The sequence below is a fragment of the Simochromis diagramma genome, unplaced genomic scaffold, assembly GCF_900408965.1.
Source record: "Simochromis diagramma unplaced genomic scaffold, fSimDia1.1 OVJJ01000304.1, whole genome shotgun sequence".
Taxonomy (NCBI): Eukaryota; Metazoa; Chordata; class Actinopteri; order Cichliformes; family Cichlidae; genus Simochromis; species Simochromis diagramma.
In genome coordinates this window covers 5,517,078-5,536,145 of record NW_024387030.1, presented here as the reverse complement: position 1 = coordinate 5,536,145, position 19,068 = coordinate 5,517,078, and the positions used below count along the sequence as shown (strand labels likewise).

The following is a 19,068-nucleotide window of genomic DNA, read 5'->3' as shown; positions in this document are numbered from 1 at the left end:
TTGCAGGATGGCAGCAGTTTGAACAGAGATCCAGGGTGTGTATCTCTGTTGCTGTTCATGCACTACAGAACTCTTGCCTCTTATTAGACACGTTGGTGGTGACAGCTGTGACTGAGGCCAGTGAGATGGTGTCAGGGTCCACGCCTCCTCCCATGAACATGCCCTGGTGATCCAGGTCCTCTGTCTCCAAAATTGCTGGCTCATCTGTAGATCAAATAAAAGACACAGAGTGAGGAAAACGTGTTATTTTAGTAGCAGCGTTTATTCCAAGAATGTCATTACAAGAGAAGACCCCAAAATACCTTCAGCCTCTCCCAGCAGAGACAAAAGAGAATACAGCAGGTAGCCTGACTGCTGTGAGAGTGGCAGTCCAGTATTTACTTCAGGAAATAAAGCCAAAATACTACCCTTCCCAGATTGATACCAATGCCTTACACCATTAATAGTAGCGACATTATACTAGTTGTTTTCACCAAGAGGACACAGAGAGATGAAACCATAGAACATAATTTGAAACCCATCCTGCTGACCTTTTGATATGATACATCTACCAATTAGAAGCAACAGTGCAGGATTAATTATCTAATATCCAAATAGCTATTAGGCTATTGAAATGTTAACAAGATTGGCATATAAAAGCTGATATTTTGTATTTTATATTCAGGATACTAATACATTTTGAGTGGTTGCTGGGTTTTGAGTTATTTTGACCTAATCATCCATGATGGCCAATACCTCCATTTCTGTCCTCCTTTTGTCCACGGTTCTTACTGCGCTTCATGGTTCACGACAGTCATCGAGTGCTCTGTGAAAAAAATAAAACAATAAAAATTTCATAACAATTTTGTACTTTTCTTTTTATCAATATGAGTGAACTAATGGTCTGTGCGTTTTTTGTTTTTTGTATATTTTCTGTGCATGTTCTGTTGCCAGAAACAGCAACCAAACCCATTCTTCAGTAACACACCTGCAAAACCACAGCAGAATAAACCATGGCACTTTACTATTGGCCTGTGCTGCAGATAGAGGCTAAATTATTAGGACTGTTTAAATGAAATGCTAAAACAAACAGCAAACAAAAAGCAAGTGTAAGGACAGAACACAGCACAGAAGGTATGTAAGAAGAAGGGTGTCACCATACTACCACACCCCGGATTACCCTTTAAAAGGGCCTTTTCAATTATTTAGATTGGCTGACCTTAATACATGAATTGGAGGGGATACATTTCACATGCATTGTGAAAAATAATACACTTAAAATAATTAATTTTGGAAGTGGCACACTGTGGGGCAGGTGCCAGGATAAAAGAAAACGTAAGGACATGATTAAAAGCTTGGACACTGGAAAATTCAATTTTTCCCTCATTTATCTGAGATTTTAAAAAAATATAAGGAAAATTGGATTTCTGTGGTGTCAATTAACTAGCATGTGTCACCTTTTCTAGCTGTTTTGAATTTTGTTTTTTTACATTTTCAGTTTTCACTAATATCCAAAAACAAAGCAATATATTGCAACACTTTCTGTTGAATGTATAAAACAAGCATCAATGCTTCAAACTGCTCAAACCAATACCAACTTAAGCACTCTTATGAGATGCACACTTAGAAAATTTAGAATAACTAAAAGAATGAATATTTTTGCAGCTCTGAAACATAACTTTTTTTAAACTCAACCGAATCTAATCTACCAAGCCACAAAAGGGTTCCTCATCAAAGAAACAGTCTTTCAAGTATATTGCAAAAACACTGAGGCCTAATTGCCAAAGTTATTTGCACAGTACAGCTGATCTTTCACTTAACTTGGTGTTGGTAAGGACTTCAAATAATCTGATCATACATACCATACAGAAGGAATGATTCCCCTGTGTCCTTCCTCTAAGCAGGCTGTTATTTTTTCCTCTTTTTTCCCCTCTGGAAATGGAAGAAACACTACGTAAACATTTTAGACATTTGCGCAGCACAAAGAATAAGGCTACAAAGTAAAGTTGCGCAGAAAAGAATTTGGTTTGTCTAAGTCTAAAGTTGGGCAGGAGTGATGTGATACACCAATGAATAGTGCATGAGTGTTGAACCCGAGACTGGTAACTATAACTAGGGACCGCTGAGAGACGTCACTGTCTGCCAATCCACACAGGCTCTGTCTGCTACAAAGGATATATGTATTAAGCTTCTTTTTTTAAATATATATATAAATATATCTAAAATATTTCAAATGAACGAGATAGTTCATGATCATTCTATTGTAGTGAATCTTCCTAACATAGCCTGCAAAGCTTCAATACCACTACTGGAAAGTATGTTTTAAGTACAATTTAGAAAGTATGTTGCACTAAATAATAATCAAGTTTGCTACAATGTGAATATATAGAATATTCTAAGGTTTTGATAGTGTTACCATAAGTTAGGGTTGTATAAAAAAAATCTACTGGAAGTGCTTTAAACTGTGTGAACTTTGGGTAATCAGTATATTGCTGTGTAACAAGTGATAGGATTTCATGGAAGTAACCAAAATGTCAGCCCATCCTAGCCGAAAGAATGCTGCCTTTTAATCATTAATAAGGTGCTGCGCCCAATTTGGTCCTGGGGCACACATGCATTTTCTTTTATCATCATCGTGCAATTGCCAAATGATGTCAAACCATATTTGCAATGCCTCGCGTTTCAAATCCATTTAAGTTTGAGCAATTTCAAAGATGACCTGAATTTTGAGTCACTGTTGTTATTTCAATAGGGCTATTTACTTGAAAGATTAAGGAACCAGCATGTGTTTTTAACAGGGGGAGTAGAAGTATTTGCCAAAAGCCTTGATTGTGTTGCATTATTTTTGCCGAGCTGAGATATGCTTTAGCAACTTCTATTCAATGCAACTTCTCTTGCATGCTGAAGTACAACTCATCATCTCATCAATTACACATACAGCCAGTCTGTAAGCTATACGTCAAAGTCTAAAGTTCCTAGTATCCGATGAAACAAGTCCCTAAATTATTTAGAAGGCCCAGTCAGTGTTGCATGTGGCAACCTCATTAAGAGGCAGTATCGCTGTTCACAATAAAAGAAATAGATTTGCTTGCAGGAAATAACACAAACACAGTATCTTTGTTATCATATAGGGAAAAATGCCTATGGATAACACTCTTAATTAAATGATGCAAAGACTATTTTAAGTGATGCATGTATGAAACTATTTTGGGGAAATGCATTTCAAACAAAACACTTTTTAACTTTGTGCAGTAGCTTCCTTGTTTTTACCTAGATCCGTAACAGATATATTCTTTTCCCACCTGCGCAGTGGGAAGTGTCAGCTCAGTGACACCAGCCTGTGGTGTCACTGGTGTCTGTTGAGGGATTCTGCTGTTAATTACATGATTCAATACCAGCTAAGAGGGGTTGAGGAGATGTCCTAGTTCCTCCAGGAGAGCTAACCGTGTCACCAATAGTGCAAAGTTACTGGTTGCCCCTGCTGTCTCATATACTAACCTCATTCTCTGATGGATGTTGTCATCAAATTCAACTTTAAGCACAGAAGATGACTCTAGGGACCAAACCAGTCTGCCATCGCTGGTGTTTCTGTTTTGACAAAGAACAAAAATTAACATGAATGAATAATTTCCCATAGTTTTTGTTTTGTTCTAGTGTCTCTGTGCTCTTCTTTTTTTCTCTACTCTTTCCTCTTACCTTCTAGCTTGTTAGAGCAGAGGGCTAATCCAGGTGCTGCTGGGTGTCTCTTCCTGTTATAAGGGAGTTCTTCCTTCCCACTGTCACAATTGCTTTCTCATAGGGGATCATCTGATTGTTGGGCATTTCTCGCTAATTTTGTAGGGTTTTGACCTTGCAATATTAAGCGCCTTGAATAAAATCAGATTGAAGTGGACTTCTTTATACAACATAAGAGTTTCAAAACACAATAACTGTGCAATAAAAGAAAGCATTATCTATATTATGGATGAATATTTAGGTAACACTTATGAATATGCATGAGAAAGTGACACCTTTGACAATGTCGTCTAGGATGAGTCACAGATGAGTCACAGAATGAATTGATACCAATCATGCAACCTTATCCCATGTAGGTCCAGTGTCCAAAGACCTCTTTTGGCTGTTGGTTGTAGATTGGTTATCAACATCTTATTCATGCTCCACTGACTCTGTGGGGACACCAGCTGACTGTGGTGTACTATATCGTTGGGGCACATTTCAGACTGTTTGGATGACGACTCTGGCAAGCTTGACCAATGAAACACAGCCACAGGGCATTGTTGGTGGTGGTGTTGAGTTGGCATTGTGCTAACTAGTCAGCACGTAGGGCCTGGGTGTATTTGACCCTATATGACCTCAGAAACTAAAGAAATACTCAGAATCTGAGTGATTATTTTTAATGTCTGTGGATAGAAATGTGTACTATATATAATAAAACACCCTATTATCATATAATGGGCAAACAAAAATCATGTGAGAGCGTTTGTGTTGTCAAATTGTGTGAGCACATCATGGACAGTGCTTGGAGAGTCTATACATTTTTGCATCTTACCATGTTTCTCTCTTTAATCCCCAAGAAAGGAATGGAAACACCACCTGGTGGCCGAAGAACTGTCACTGCAGTTGGCTGTACTGTGTTTGGCTCACTACACAGCTGAAAAAAAGAGGACCGTACCTGGAAGGGAACTAAAGACAAGGAACAAATATCCTTTCACTACTCTTAACAGTCAGCTGATACCCAAAATACTGCTCACAGTGCAGAGGAGACCGAATTTAGAAGGACTGTTAAACATACCTGACTCTTTTTTTTTAAAAAGCCTTTGGAGTGAGAGTCAAAAGGCAAGGTTTTCTGATCCAAATCAAGATATGTTATACAAGATAACATATAATTTGGACTCATTTGTGTCTCTATAGTGAGCACAAAAGAAAGTTTATATGTTTAAGCTGCCAGACGGGGACACATTCACCATAAAGTATGTAGGGCTTGAAAAGAAAAATACATTTTGAGAAGCTGTAAAGTTGTTTTCATTGCAGCTGTTAGTAGCAGTCTTTCCTTCTAGCTAAAAGAGTGGAGTTGCATGTAATTATGCGCATAACACAACATTGCCAGCCTTGTTAGTGTTATTAGTAATTATTTCCTACAGATATGGATTAGTTTACCCTAGTGAAAAACAGTTTCATTGTCTAGTTATTATTATTATTATCAATATCATTATTATTATTATTATTAGTAGTAGTAGTAGTAGTAGTAGTAGTATTAACAGTTCAACTCAAACTGCACCAGCACAGTTCTTTTCTGGTTCCTGATTGGGTCATTCTAAGTTTACTCAGAGACAGTATAGACTTTATTTTAGCTAAATCTAATGCTAACAGTTGTATGTAAGATGCCTATAAAATGTTTTCTTTTCTCTCAAAACTAACTATTTATCAGTAGATATTTGCTAATAAAAAGCTAAACGTTTTATACTTTTTAGAAAAAGTTCAGCTGATAGTTTAGCTTCATGAAGAAAGTAAGCTAATAGGCATACTAGCTTAGTGTTTTTGTAGCTAACCATGGATGGAGAATTATCTCTTGCTTAAGCTGGCAGATGATTTCCATCTTTAATGGTGTTTTATGTTATGATGGCAACTAGGAAGGAAGAAATGAGCAGGTTAAACAACCTGTTCTCAGCTAATATTGATTATTGAACACAAGGCTGTAATGTAAAATGAATGCATTCATTTGATTGTACTCATTTATTGTTTTGTAATAATACTTTAAAAAAGTTACATATCAGCATATAAACTTTGCAAAATAATCAAAGATTAAATGCATAAAAATGTGTAAGCAATTTTTATGCCACTAAGCTTTCATACATTTGTGATTAGCTTTGTCATAAATAATAGTTTTACAAAGAATATTAGAAAATAACACTCTGGTATCAAACTTTGCATTTAAATCATGTTGTAGCCTTAAATTAAATATCCATGTGAGATATACACACTTTCTGTTTTCAGTCGATTTCTAAGTAGATTGAAAATTTATTGAATGGCGTTGCTATCTTTTAAACTTGTAAGAAAAATTGAGGTGACAGGTCAAGGTTAAAAATAAGTGTAGCACAGGGACTGCTGGTCAGCTAAGTTATAATGCACTGTTTACAAATCCAAGTGGTAAAGCACATAAATTAACAACAACAAACCATTAAGTAAAAATGTCACATGTAAAAAATGTCACGTGTCAAATCTGGGTGGCTATAGCTGAATCTGTTTCTTTAAAGAAAGCCCGCCATCTAGTGGTCAGACTATTTCATTCGCCAAGGATGAATCATAGGGAAAAAGGCCATTTTCGTCTCATCTGTTATGAACACTAACTGCATCACAGCGAGTTAATGTCCAGGCAATATATGTCATTGGATATTGCAGCCGTGATGCAATGGTAATTATGCATGATGGCAAGCTCTGAGGTTTGCTTCAATTTTTTACGGCCTCCAGGAAATGCTGCATCCCTTTGCCTGCTTCCATCCAGCAAACAGGCAGTGAGGTGGGGGAATTAAAGTGACACAGCTATATTATGTGAAAGTAAAGCAGAGCAGCTCACAAGGGTGAGATCTTTAAAGGGGGAGTAGCCTTTTTATAGATGAGACTCACAGAGGCTCAGAATCTCTTCAGACTTTCGTAATCCTGAACGAGACTGGAGGAAATTTTCAATGTGAACAACCCTGCCTTAATATTTTCCAATCCATTGGACACGGGTATAACTAAAGGCTTTGTATTCTTGCTTCTCTCCCTGTTTATTTGTGAGGCACAGATGGACAAGCAGCTGATGCAGGAGGCAGTTCCACGCACAGCACACTTAACCGAGGACCCAGAGGCATCTTGAAATAGAAATTCAAAAGAGGAGGAGGAGGAGAGAAAGGAAGGGGGTTTTTAAGGGAGAGCATTGGTATGCCAGGTTCAGTACATAGCATGGCTGTGCAGAAGAAACAGTGTGTCATCCCTCCATCGCAGGGACCTCTTTCTACACGTACCATCGAAAGCCAAAGGAAGAGAAACAGATATGAAAAAACAGAAGGTTAGTAGCCTTTTTCTGCGCTTTCTATGATTATCTTATCAAACCTGCCTTTTCATTGAATCAGAGATTGTAGATTAGAACCATAGGATCATTGCACCATATTGATTATTAGTTGATCGTATAGATTATGCATCTCTCTTAAGAAATCTTTGCACATGACTACCGTGAACTAAATAACAAGGCATCTGTTTGTACATATTACAAAATAAACTAACAACACCAGTACACGGTACAGCCCTAAAGAAACACCTTGTTTAAACTAATTACTCTTCAGTCTTACGTGTGCCACTCTATCTTAACCTTTTACAGTGTTTGATTCAGCTGCACTCATGAGGACTGATCAGGTGCTAGCCTTTTATATGTAGGCAATTTATAAAGGCTCTTTCATGTGGAGCTGACCCTGGGGCCAAACAGTCCTGAACCACCACTGTTTGGGACAGCTTCTTAAAAGCTGATTTGATTTGAGTTTGTATCCAAGGGCCACATCAAACAATTTAGTTTTATAAACTTGTGTCTGTTTACAGACGGAGACAATTCCAAGTATCTGTGTAATGACTATGAGTTTTATTACAAAAAATAAAGCCTTGATGAAGGAATATTCTACAGAATAAGTTTTTTTCCCCCTCTCTGACAGAAAATGGCTCTTATCACAAACCGATTTCAGCGACAGTGAAGAAAGCAACCTGTTCTGTCAACATCTGCAACACAGTTACTCCTCGGGCTGCTGCAGGTTTTTGAGAGCACACTCACCCTGCTGTCATATTTTTAGGATGTCAGGCCATGTTTTTTTACTTCTGTAAGTAAAATTGCTATTATATCGTATCCTTGCATCCTGGCAGGTAATGGACAAAATGTTGACGAGAGGCTGAAAGCAGCACGAGAAAGAAGAGAAGAGCACCAGAAGCTACTTGGTATGTGGGCCCCTACATGATGGTAATATTCACATGTCCTTGCAAGTACACTTACCTCAATTTCTAATAATATTTACATAAACAAAAATCCATGTTGTACTGCTTTGTTCATTCTTAGCCTCTCGGGAACTGAGCAGGTTAGAGCGGGAGCAGCGGGCTAGGCTTTACTATGAACAACAACTGCAGGAGCGCAAGAAGAAACTCCTGGAGCAGAGGCTCAAAGAGGAGAGGAGGCGTGCTGCTGTGGAAGAGAAGCGGAAGCAGAGGCTCAAAGAGGAGAGAGTGAGTTTTGATGGTGGATATCGAGTATTTTATTTCCAGCAATGCTGATGAGTTCACTGTTCAGGCTAAATTCAGTAAAATTAACTCAAAGGTGTTTCTGAATTAAGGAACGATATGAATCTGCAGTGCGTAGGACACTCGAGAAGAGCCAAAAGGCCCAGCAGAGCCTCAGTCAAAATGCAAGAGGAAGGAAACTCACTAAAAATGGTAAGCTAGGCGAATGTGCTTTCATTTCTCTCTCCTTTCTTTTTTCCTAACATAATCTTACTAAACTCATAACAACCTGCTTGCAGTATCTGTTGTCTCTGTACGATATCTTAACACAACAATTCTTGGCAAACCCTATCTTCTGTTTTTGCTGCATTTAAAACTTTACACTGATTAATACACTAGTTCCACCTCGCTTGCCACTGACCACATGGGAGAAGAACCTGGTCAGTCGTCTCCTTACCCCCACATGCTCTTATCTGGCCAGGAGCAAGAGTGCTGGTTGTCAGTCAGGAGAACAAGGTACTCTCCCCCATAACAGAAGAATGTACTTATTTTAATTTAACATTAAGGAACTTCTGTTGCTACAACAACTGATATCTCAGGGCCCTCTGGTCTCTAACGCTGCTGCTTTTCTCTCTGCTGATACACTGCTTCATATTTCCACCCTTTTCACTGTTCCCACCATTTGTGCATTGCTCTCCAATTTGCCATAATTATGGCGCAAAACACTGGCTCAGTTGTCCATGTTTGTCGTCGTGCAGTTTCATTCCACTCCATGAATACCACCACCACCACCACTCACAAACCCCGGCATCACTCTGGTTCAGTCCACAACAGGCCATCTGCTTCCTTTGGTTCTCGCAACAGCCAGCACAGAAGCATCAGTGTGGCACAGGTATAGCTAGCTGTTTCTTTTCATTAGAAATCTTTACGATCAGCCAGCTGTCTCTTTTTTCAGTCACAGTTTTGAATTGGAAATAACATTTTCTTTTGATCTAGATAAAAGCAGCAAAGCAGCAAAACATTGTTAAGAGGACCTCAAGTACTCGCTCTAACGTTCAATCAAATACCATCAGCATCTGTGTAAAATCAGCTCTGATGCCGAGCAGAACATCCTCTCCATCATCAGAACGGTAGGTAAAGTGCCACAACTGTGCATCAGAGACAGAGCGGCAGTAATGTGAACAAAATGCTCCCTTTTAATTTTTCTTAAAGGACCTCACAAAGATCAGTCATCAAACAGCCAACCCTGCACCAGCCTGAGCTCCCATCACTCCCTGAGGAAGATGCTGCTGCTTGCAACTCTGCCCTCTCTCCTGCTAACTCCAGGCCTGTCAGGACATCAGTTGAATCTCAGCAAGAGAAACTGAGGGGTAAAAATCCACAGGAGACTCCAAGTTCAAACTTGCCTGACAAAGACAAAGTGACATCAAAGAGAACAGCAGGAGATGGAGGTAAGCTAGAAAAATGTATCTAGCACAAAGTGTGTCAATGTGTTTTGGGATATTTATAGTGAAGTGTAAATTATTTCTCTTTAGGTCTCTCCAAAATGCCTCCTTGTCCAGCTCCACAGACTCCTGAAGTCATGTCCCGCCCCTCAGCTGGAACTACTGACCCAGAGGAAGCCTCACGTCTCCTGGCTGAAAAGAGGCGAGAGGCCCGACTGCAGCGGGAGAAAGAGGAGCAGGAGCGCTTACAGAGGGAGGAGGCTGAAAGGTAAAAAAGCACATCCAAGTATATGGTAACAATATTCATTAGCAAGCTTTTAAGAACATTAGAAATAACATCCAGGCGGAGCCGTGAAGAACTTGAGCGCAGGAGGGCAGAGGAGCGGGCACGACAGCAGGCTGAGGCTCAGCGTCTCATAGAGGAGAAGAGGAGAAGGGAGCAAGAAGAGCAGAGACGAGCTGAGGAAGAGAGAGCTCAGGCTATGAGGGAAGCTGCCCTCTTGCAGAAACAGGTGGGAAACAGAAACGTTTTTTGTTATCATGCATTATATTCGTAGATAAATTTGGCTTTCTATTCACGTTCTTACTTAATGTTTTTTACCCGTCTGTGCAGAGAGAGGAGGAACTAGCCAAAGAGCAAGCACGAGCAGAGCAGTTGAAACAAGAGCGGGAAATGCTCGCACAGAAAGAGGAGGCAGAGCGCCAAGCAAGGAAAAAGGTGACAACTAGGATTTTAAAGTACGGCCGTCATTTCTGTATACAGCTCGGGCCACACATTAACTGAATTAATCAAAAAATAATAATACACCCCACTTAGAAAAAGAAGTTACAATGATAAAAATGGACACTGTGCAACTGAAAATATTTAAAAGACTTAAAAAAACTGAGATTTTATTGTTTCCATTCATTGTTTGAACTTGATTCCTGCAACATGTTGAAAATGGCGCTGTTGTATAATGCTAACCCCCACCCCCCAAAAAACGAAATACCAAAATCTGACAACTTATAAAGTTAAGAAGAAAAATCAATGAGTATAAAAAGAGCAAGAAACTTTGAGAAATAAAGCTGCACTGGGGTTCATCACTCTGTGTAAGACTGCATGGACAGAATATATCAGCCATTTAAGAAGAACCTTTTTAATTCTAAATAATTTGGAGATTTCATCCACTGTGATCACTAATATCTTTCAGAGTTTTACAGAGCCCGAAGACATTTCTGTACACAAGGGACGAGGCTGAAAATCGGTACCCTTGTTCCTTGGAACATCAGGAGACTCTGCAATAAAAGTTGCCTCATTTTAGCTTTTAGCCATTGCCATGGTTGTCAAAAAAAATATATTACAGACAGTATTTTTAAAAGTGGATGTTTTACTATTTTACCTTTAATTAACTTGTAAGCATTTTTAAATTTATTATGGAAACAGGGTGTGCCGAAAAATCTGTTTTATGAAAGACACTGAATGCATTCTCTAAGTGAAAGTATTTTAGTGAATGTTGTTTTCTTTTGCAGCGACTTGAGGAGATCATGCGGAGAACCAGAAGGACTGATTCTCCAGATACGGTGAGATTAAGTGTTTCGTTTTTTAAAAAGTCTACTGCCTCAGGTCTGTCATGACGCACATTCTGCATCAGCTATTAAACAATCTGTTTAACTTTTAAAAGCCACACAACTTGTCCTTGACTAAAATGATTAATGTCTTTTATCACAGAAATCTGTTCCAGTGAGGATTATGTCAAATGATGCCCAACCAAAGGAAAACACACAGCCTGTGCACAATGGAACGATAGAAGATACAGCCAAGGTGCCAGTGGGAAATAAAACCACACAGCTGGGCCTGAACAGTCAGGAGGATATGCTACCTGTTGTGGCCTTCAAAGAACGCAGGTCTCTTAGAACTCTCACTGGCCTGGAGGAAATCCAGACCCACCAACGTGCAGGTGAGAAACAACCAGCATAGTATTTAAAAACACTTGTCCTCAGGGTGGGAAAGCGAAACCAACCATCAGCCTAATAATCAGCGAGTGTGTTTGCAGAATCACCCACCTTAAGTTACCAGTTACTCATTTACATGTTATAATTTGCCATATTAATTCCCAATTGGCTGTACTACCCACACAGGCAGGCTCACTCACTCGTGATTGATGGTCCACAGTGATTTGTGCAGGCAGGCCCGCAGCAACCAACTCATAAAAACTCAGTTATAAATGGGGGAAAGTTATGCAAGCTTTGAAAAAAAACGTATTCAGGTTGATGGTGAACAGTTCTATGCTCATAATGCTGCTTTCAAAATGTTATATTTGCTGTTTTTGATTTAATATCTATCATTCGTCGTCTTCCTTTGCTTTTTTTTAGAGGTCATCTGAATGCCTGCAGGATGACTTTCAAAGCCTTTGTTGGAGACCGGTGAATACACAAGAATTACTGCTGCACAGCTATTTTGCTCCCCTTCGGCACTTTGAAAGAGCATGTAAAATTATAGCCTTGCCTCCCAATGAGGATGTCAGCATTTGGTCACTTTTCTGTGTGTAACCAGTGGCACAAGCATAAAGCGAATCGCATATGAGCTTTTTCAGTACAGCAGTTTTCTGATCTAATAACTATCCAAAAAGCAGTAGATGTAGACTGTGCTGGCAAACGTAGTGTATCAGTTAAGGAGAGTGTTGCCTCTGTTGAAATATTAGGAATAGGAACTCTAAACAGTCACAATATGCCGTATGCTTTTTGCTTATTCCTGATATTTCTTGCCACCCTTGCACTTTTTCCTTCCTCGGTTTTGTCACTGTGGAGTTAGAATAGCAAAAGTGGCAGTTTGCTCAGAGAATACAAGAGTTTAATGTCTTAGCAAAAGATGACTTCCTGCATTCCCACTGTACCTTAACCTTGGATTTTGTAAAGTATAGCAATCATGTAATTCAAAGCTGCTAAGGAATATAGTTTCCAAAGACTGTGCTTCATTTTTCTTGTGTGTGTGTGTGTGTGTATTTGTGCCAATTTAGAGGATACAATGCACAGTGTATTTTTTTTTTTTTTTTTTTTTGCACTGACTGCTTTGTTTGATATTGCATAATCACTTTACAAGCAATGTCTGATGCATAGAGTTTAAGAGTTTATTAATATAAAAGCATAAAACAAAACCAGATGTATCTGAGCCGCAATATTTGATCTTATAGTTCAAGTACTGCTTATGACTATCACGTTAGCCTATTATATGCCATATTTGATTAAAGTTAATACTATGCCACGTCTTCGCCTTGTTTTTCCAGTTGAAAACATAAATAAACTGTAAAAATAAAAACTACCAAGCATTTTAAAACCCCAGGCTAAAAAACAAAAAAAACAAAAAACAACAACACATTATATAAAAATTTAGCTTTTACATGCAACGTGGTTATGTTCATGCAAAGTCTGTGCGCGTCTCTTTGTAACTTCACTGAGAAAGTCCAGAGTTGACAGGAGATGGAGAAAGGGGCTGAATCATTTGAAGCAGCTGTCTAGTTTCCTCTGTCTGTGCATGCACCTTCAATAGCTGAACCTTTAGCTCACTGTTAGTCAACAGAGATGAAAAGTCTCCATCTGCAGAGGAAGACAGGAAGAAACTCTGAACTCTTACAATGACAGACTGTTTAAATTTTATGCAGTATTTTCAGTTCTTAAATAAATGTGCAATTAATGCAAACCTTTCTTGAGGTTAAATATGGTAACTACGCCAAGCTGCTGGAATTTAACATCTTTCTTTTTGAGGAATCCCAACAGGTACTTGGATATGGAAGTGTAATGTGGCTTCAACAAACGGATCATCTCTTCTGTAATGAAAACAGAAACATTTAATACATCCAGCGTAAAAACACAAAAGGAAGGCATTCTTTTCTCTTGCCACATTGCATTACCAGTCATTTCTAATTCGCTTATGATAGCTGCAGAGTTGTACGCCAGCTGGGAATTTCTGATTTGCTCTGACAGCTTCACTAAGCCTGAAACTTGTTCTGATGTTATGGTTGCTGACAATTTTGTCCGGAGTACATCTGAAACAGTGAGTAATGGTAATAGATTATTAAAAAGTTTTCCACTGCAAACATTCAAAATAAATAAGTCATTATTTCAAGTCAAGATCTCTCACCACAGGCCATCAGGTGATGCAAGCATGATGTCACATGAAGCAATGTCTCATCTGACAGGGTGTTAGACACAAGCGCACAGAGGAGTCCTGGTAAGCACAGACTTTCCATCACAGCCTAGATTACAATGGTTGGATTTAGGATAACTTTATCAGTCTTGGACAAATCAATAAAGCAGAGGTAGGAAAAAAAACCCAAAAACCCCCAAAAAACAACTGTAGTCTGCAAGTACCTGCTCACCAACGTGGGAAGTGCACAGATCGGTGATTATCTTGCAGCTGTATGTGACTATAACAGAGTTTGATCTGGGATGATGAAGCACCTGACCAATTTCCTCCAATAGTCCTTCACTTACCAGGATGTCCTGGAATCAAATTACAAAACTACTGTCAATATTAGAATTTAAATAAAAACTGTGCAATTACTTTAGGTGACACTGAATGCCATTAAAGTAAAATTTCAATAAATATTGGCACAATGCAAAAATAAAACCATACTCAACCACTAAGCAGTTTTATAATAAAACCAGGACTGCTCCCAGCTTTATTGTTAATTATTTATTTAGGCTAACATACGGTGTTTGACGGGTGTGCCGACAGTGTAGACAGTAGCGTTAGTCCCGATTCAATCCACACTGAAGTAGAGGTTTTTAACAGCGCCTTCAGAGGCAACACGCAGTCAAGCTCCATCAGCTGGTCCTGAATGAGAACTACACATAAAAGTAATAAACACCATCTGCCAGAGGTATGATACCTTTTTTGAATTTACTTTTTATAATTACCATTCTTTGAAAGAGTCTGCAGGCACCGGCACGCTTGGGCTGAATTCTGAAAAGGAAGTTGGTTTTTTTTCCCCCTCTTTAAAAATATATTTTCTTTAAACTAAGTTAAAATAACTCATGTTCAGAGTTACCTTTTTCACAGGTGAAGACATAAGAGTCAAAAGAGACCTTGATAAATAGTGACCCCCAATTCTGAGCAATCTTGGGTGATGCTCGTGGATAGCAGCAATGTTGCAAAGAGCAGTGCAGCTATAAAACTGAACCTCTGAATCTGAGGACTGTAGGAGAAGAAGCAAAACAGGAATCGCTCCTGCTTGGCATAACAGCCTTGTTGACCAATCTGAAGAGTAAAAACATAAAATAAAAGGAAATGTAACACTGGAAGAAATTGAGAAGTTTCTGGAAAATACAGTTGTGCTTAAAAATTTACATAAACTCGTCATCGGCATGGATGTCACGGGAATTTTGGCCTTTTAATTCTTTAAACTGTTCTTTTCCAGGGTGGAAAGACTGTACAGCATACATCTTTAATGATTTTAGAAAAACAAAAAACAAAAAACAAAAAACACACAAATTGGGTGCAGTTCTCTAATCCACACCAAGAAAAAAAAAAGTGTATAGATAAAGTCTCAAATATATATAATTACACCCCCAATAAATCAAATTCAAATTTTATTTGTCACGTACACAGTCATACACAGTACGATATGCAGTGAAATGCTTAGGTCTGGTCCTGCTGCTTTCCTGGTAATGGGTAAACATCCTCCCTTACTAAGTTACACATCGACCAGATGGTTTTAGTAGCCATCAACAAGCTTCTAGGCCTAAGGCCACGGCAAATTAACTCCTTGTTAGTGATCATGATTGACTACAACTCAGTTTCTTTTTGCCTGCATAAGGAGCATTTGTTTGAGAGCATATGTTGGACTGACCAATACTCAGAACAATGGAAACTCCTGGGAACTCAGTGAAGAACAAACAATGAGAACTGTTACACAAGTTAGGGAAGGTCTCTTGGAGTCACTTCTAAACAACTGCGGGTTTATAGAGCATTACTTCAAACAACTGTACATAAGTACAAGTTATTAGGATTTGTCACCACTTTGCCCATCTCTGGAAAACAAAAAGACCTAAACTATCACCCTCAGATGAGAAGAAATTGGTTAGGATGTTTATTCAGCAACCCAGGAACCACCAAGGCTCAAGCCTGCCTGAAAACCACAGGAACGTCAGCATCACTGTTCATGTGAAGCAAGTTTTACATCAGTTGGGCTGAGGGGGTGCTGACCAAGAAAGAGAATACCACAAAGACAAGAGGTGTGCTTAGAGCAATAAAGGTGAGGCTATCAACTCAACTGTCAAGCATGGTGGTGGTATCACCATACTCTGGGGCTGTTTTGCTTCCAGTGGTACTGGTACATGGCACAAAGTGGGTGGAATAATAAAGAAGGGAGGACTACCTTCAAATTCACCTAAAATTAACAACTAGATGATTGAAACTTGGAGTCAGTTGGGTCTTCCAAAGGGACAATGATCTCAAAGACACACATCAAAACTGGTTTTTGGAAAGGATGAAGGAAGCTAAGATTAAGGTTCTGGAGTGGGTTTCCCAAACCTCAACCCTATTTAAAAACAAAAACGAACAAACAAACAAACAAACAAACAAACCCCACAAGAAATCAAACAAATAAATAAAAACTCAACTACCTCTCTTGGCAGAATTGGTAAAATATCCATCCAGAATTATTGCAGAAGCTTGTTGATGGTTACTAAAAATATCTGGTTGAGGTGCAACTTACTAAAGGGCATCTAACAAAACAGTAGTACCTCCACTAATGTAAGGATGTGTGTATATCTGAGCCTGCATCTATACTTTTGACCCTGGGTCGATTAGACAAAATCCCAAATAAATTCAAAACTGTGCACAGACTCCTTGTTTTGTTTTTTTAAACTCAATAAACATGTATACTGCACAATCATTCCACCCTAGAAAAAGAACAGTTCAAAGTAATCCCTAAATTACAATGGCATTGATGCCAATGATGAGTGTATCTAAACTTCTAAACACAACTGTAAGTGCACAGTGACATTCAAATGAAATGGTCCCACCTGACTGCGTGAGGTGTAATAGAGCCCAAGTTGCATTCCGTTGGACCTTTGGATCAAAAGATTTTGCTAAAGCCAAGAGTGGTATGATTCCATCAACCATCAAAGAATCTCGATTTGACTCTGGAAAGAAAGATGAAATAGCAACCATGCATGCAGGGACAATTTTGGAGTGCTTGTGGCCCAAAACAAATTAGCAGAATTTCAGCAAGACAGAGGAGAGGTCATTTCAAGAAGCATATGGAACAAAATAACTACTTTTCTCATAAGGCTTCAGTTCTCTTGCCATCCTCAAAGTCCTGCCATTTATTTTGCAATACATAATAAGTTTTTAAAATTAAGTGTTTGTACTTTCTAAACCGTGTCGAAAAATACTTTAAAAATTAAGGTCTGTACAAACCTGAGGAGGCCAACATGGCAACACAGGCACAGGAGTGACACTGAGCAGTGGGATCACCTGACCGGAACAACTCAATTATGGGCACCAGCATCCCCATTTCTATCACCAATTCTTTACACACTGAAATCAAATTTTATGAATGGCAAATGATAAATAAGCCATTTGATCCAAAAGAACACGAGTTTTTAAGAATCATACTATCAAAATCACTAAAATTCTGGATTAATTAAAAACATTATAATAATGTAAATATCTTACTATTATTATCTCTTACCATTATTCTTTATTAACAGATTTACAAGGGCGAGAGAGACAGTCTTTTGAACATCGAGATCAGATGATAAAAGTAGAGCCACGATGGGCTCCATGAAGGCATCTGGTAATGGACAGTTCACTGTAACACACAAACAAGGGAAAAATAACACATTTTGAAACTTAAGTCATATTTTTTGCTGTCAGAATGAACAATGTTCGAGTTGAGACCAATTTATAGTAGTTGTATGTCAGTCAGTCTTACTGGGAGAAGCTAAATGTTACAAATTTGAATTACATACTTGTAGCTGATTATGAATTCAAAAGATATATCCCTCATGAGTTGTGCTATAATCTCAAGCATCTAAACACAGCAATCTGTCAACTGCCACCTATACACAAAACACCTGGTCACCCATTTACATACTACAGAACACTGTCTATGCTGTACTGAAAGAAGAAGCCTCAGCCTAATATGCACTATAGGGCTCTTGGTTGGCAGATTATAATAAAGCATACTGTGAATTCCACAGTAAAATCCTCTTATTCTTCCTTCTTTGTAACACATGGGTCCATAAGTGGCCGTTTTATCTGCCAGCCTTGGGGGAAAAAAAATACAGTTGGAAATTTGCATGCTGGTCACACCCGTTAGAGAAAATATCTCTGCAGTAACTGATAGAGGCCTATGAAGAAACCTGAAGTGCAAACAGCAGCTGATCATCTGCAAGCTACTGCTATCAGGAATACTGTCAGATGAAACAAAAACGTGAAATCTTTATACTCACGATGATGACTGAGGTGTAGATAATACATGGCTGAAGTCATTTGTAGATCTGTGTTTTCTGAGGTTGCAAGTTTGTTCAGTGTTTGCAGACTTTCCTGGCTGAGAAGTTGAGTTTCGTTGTCTGGGAGGGGGAAAAGAGATTAATTGAATTGATCATATAAACTTGTGTACAACTTTGAAGAGTAATAGCACATGCAGTATGAAAGTTTAAAGAAGTTGCTGTCTAAACGTTTACTTTGATGCTTTTCAATTTTCCAAATAACACAGAGGCCGTCTGCCTCGGTTTTTGTTCTTCTACTGCGATTTCCATAAAAAATACGCATGGCTGCAATTTTCCTACCACAGTTGAGGCGTAAGGAAGGCAAATCAAAAGCCGTCCTTCTCTCGGATGAAATCCTAAAGCAATTGCACCGTCCAATCTCTCTGAAAGCTTCCTTTATCTTGAGCTCCAGCTCTCTCCAAGCGCTCCTCAAGTGATCCGCAAATTCCTTCAACAACTGCGAGCAGGTGTTACAAAACCCTGAAGCCATAACTGCATCTTGCACAAGGTCCCGACACCTGTCTATTTTACACAACCTGCACATAGACACGCCTACTGCTGTGTCACGTGACTGCAAGGTAAATTTAGACCATGGAAAGTATCTTGCTCTTCTAGCTTTTTTTTTTTTTGCATCTCGACACAACTTTAAAAGTAAAACTTTTTGTGACACTTAATAAATATTAATATCTAAATATTTTAGGCGTTTCGTGGCTGTGCAAGTTTGTGGAATTGTGCAGCCTTCATATTAGGTTGGTCGTGTTTTCGTTTGCGTTTCTTTTGTTCTAGGCTACAAATTTATTGTATTCTGTCTTTGTGTGCAAGCCTTTGTGACTGTGATGTAGAATTGTATGATATTCTATGTGAACTGCGTAAAGTATATATCAGCTTACAAAAAAAGTGCAACACGGGTAAAAATATTACATTACTTGAA

At 38.7% G+C, this 19,068-nt stretch overlaps 2 protein-coding genes and 1 long non-coding RNA gene across 7 annotated transcripts; 1 reads left to right on the top strand and 2 right to left on the bottom strand.

Moving 5' to 3' along the window:
• Positions 1 to 82: 82 nt before the first annotated feature.
• LOC120740495 lies at positions 83 to 2,115 on the bottom strand. The gene is made up of 3 exons (XR_005697388.1): positions 1,842 to 2,115; positions 736 to 805; positions 83 to 204 (listed from the first exon to the last, which is right to left on the bottom strand). It is a non-coding gene; the product is annotated as an uncharacterized LOC120740495 (long non-coding RNA).
• Positions 2,116 to 6,402: 4,287 nt separating this feature from the next.
• On the top strand, positions 6,403 to 12,900 carry LOC120740309 (ensconsin-like). 4 transcript variants are annotated; one of them, XM_040042573.1, is made up of 16 exons: positions 6,403 to 6,496; positions 6,764 to 7,027; positions 7,662 to 7,757; positions 7,867 to 7,938; positions 8,057 to 8,220; positions 8,328 to 8,427; positions 8,614 to 8,730; positions 8,949 to 9,106; positions 9,211 to 9,344; positions 9,427 to 9,665; positions 9,750 to 9,927; positions 10,003 to 10,171; positions 10,273 to 10,377; positions 11,169 to 11,219; positions 11,368 to 11,596; positions 12,012 to 12,900. In XM_040042573.1, the coding sequence occupies exons 2-16, from the start codon at positions 6,901 to 6,903 to the stop codon at positions 12,020 to 12,022; spliced, it is 1,950 nt and encodes a 649-aa protein (XP_039898507.1). In that variant the 5' UTR covers positions 6,403 to 6,496; positions 6,764 to 6,900; the 3' UTR covers positions 12,023 to 12,900. The 4 variants fall into 4 exon arrangements, with proteins under 4 accessions (XP_039898507.1, XP_039898508.1, XP_039898506.1 ...); XM_040042574.1 differs by lacking the exon at positions 6,403 to 6,496 and having other exon boundaries at positions 6,558 to 7,027; positions 8,973 to 9,106; XM_040042572.1 differs by lacking the exon at positions 6,403 to 6,496 and having other exon boundaries at positions 6,558 to 7,027.
• On the bottom strand, positions 12,648 to 18,669 carry LOC120740310 (vacuolar protein 8-like). 2 transcript variants are annotated; one of them, XM_040042576.1, is made up of 13 exons: positions 18,333 to 18,669; positions 18,099 to 18,218; positions 17,336 to 17,455; positions 17,062 to 17,181; positions 16,665 to 16,784; positions 14,687 to 14,895; positions 14,556 to 14,601; positions 14,350 to 14,483; positions 14,007 to 14,138; positions 13,777 to 13,891; positions 13,547 to 13,681; positions 13,337 to 13,462; positions 12,648 to 13,232 (listed from the first exon to the last, which is right to left on the bottom strand). In XM_040042576.1, exons 1-13 carry the CDS (start codon positions 18,625 to 18,627, stop codon positions 13,087 to 13,089), a joined length of 1,818 nt encoding a protein of 605 aa, XP_039898510.1. In that variant the 5' UTR covers positions 18,628 to 18,669; the 3' UTR covers positions 12,648 to 13,086. The 2 variants fall into 2 exon arrangements, with proteins under 2 accessions (XP_039898510.1, XP_039898511.1); XM_040042577.1 differs by having other exon boundaries at positions 18,438 to 18,668.
• Between the last annotated feature and the right edge of the window lie 399 nt (positions 18,670 to 19,068).

What these genes read in the sequence shown, in the direction of transcription:
- LOC120740310 (XM_040042576.1), bottom strand. Translation starts at nt 18,627, where the DNA reads ATGGCTTCAGGGTTTTGTAACACCTGCTCGCAGTTGTTGAAGGAATTT. An exon ending in TCTACACCTCAGTCATCATC is followed by an intron (nt 17,456 to 18,098) that starts GTGAGTATAAAG and finishes TGTGTGTTACAG; the next exon opens with TGAACTGTCCATTACCAGAT. An exon ending in AAGCGAATTAGAAATGACTG is followed by an intron (nt 13,463 to 13,546) that starts GTAATGCAATGT and finishes TTTTCATTACAG; the next exon opens with AAGAGATGATCCGTTTGTTG.
- LOC120740309 (XM_040042573.1), top strand. Translation starts at nt 6,901, where the DNA reads ATGCCAGGTTCAGTACATAGCATGGCTGTGCAGAAGAAACAGTGTGTC. An exon ending in AGAGCACCAGAAGCTACTTG is followed by an intron (nt 7,939 to 8,056) that starts GTATGTGGGCCC and finishes GTTCATTCTTAG; the next exon opens with CCTCTCGGGAACTGAGCAGG. An exon ending in TCCTCTCCATCATCAGAACG is followed by an intron (nt 9,345 to 9,426) that starts GTAGGTAAAGTG and finishes TTTTTCTTAAAG; the next exon opens with GACCTCACAAAGATCAGTCA.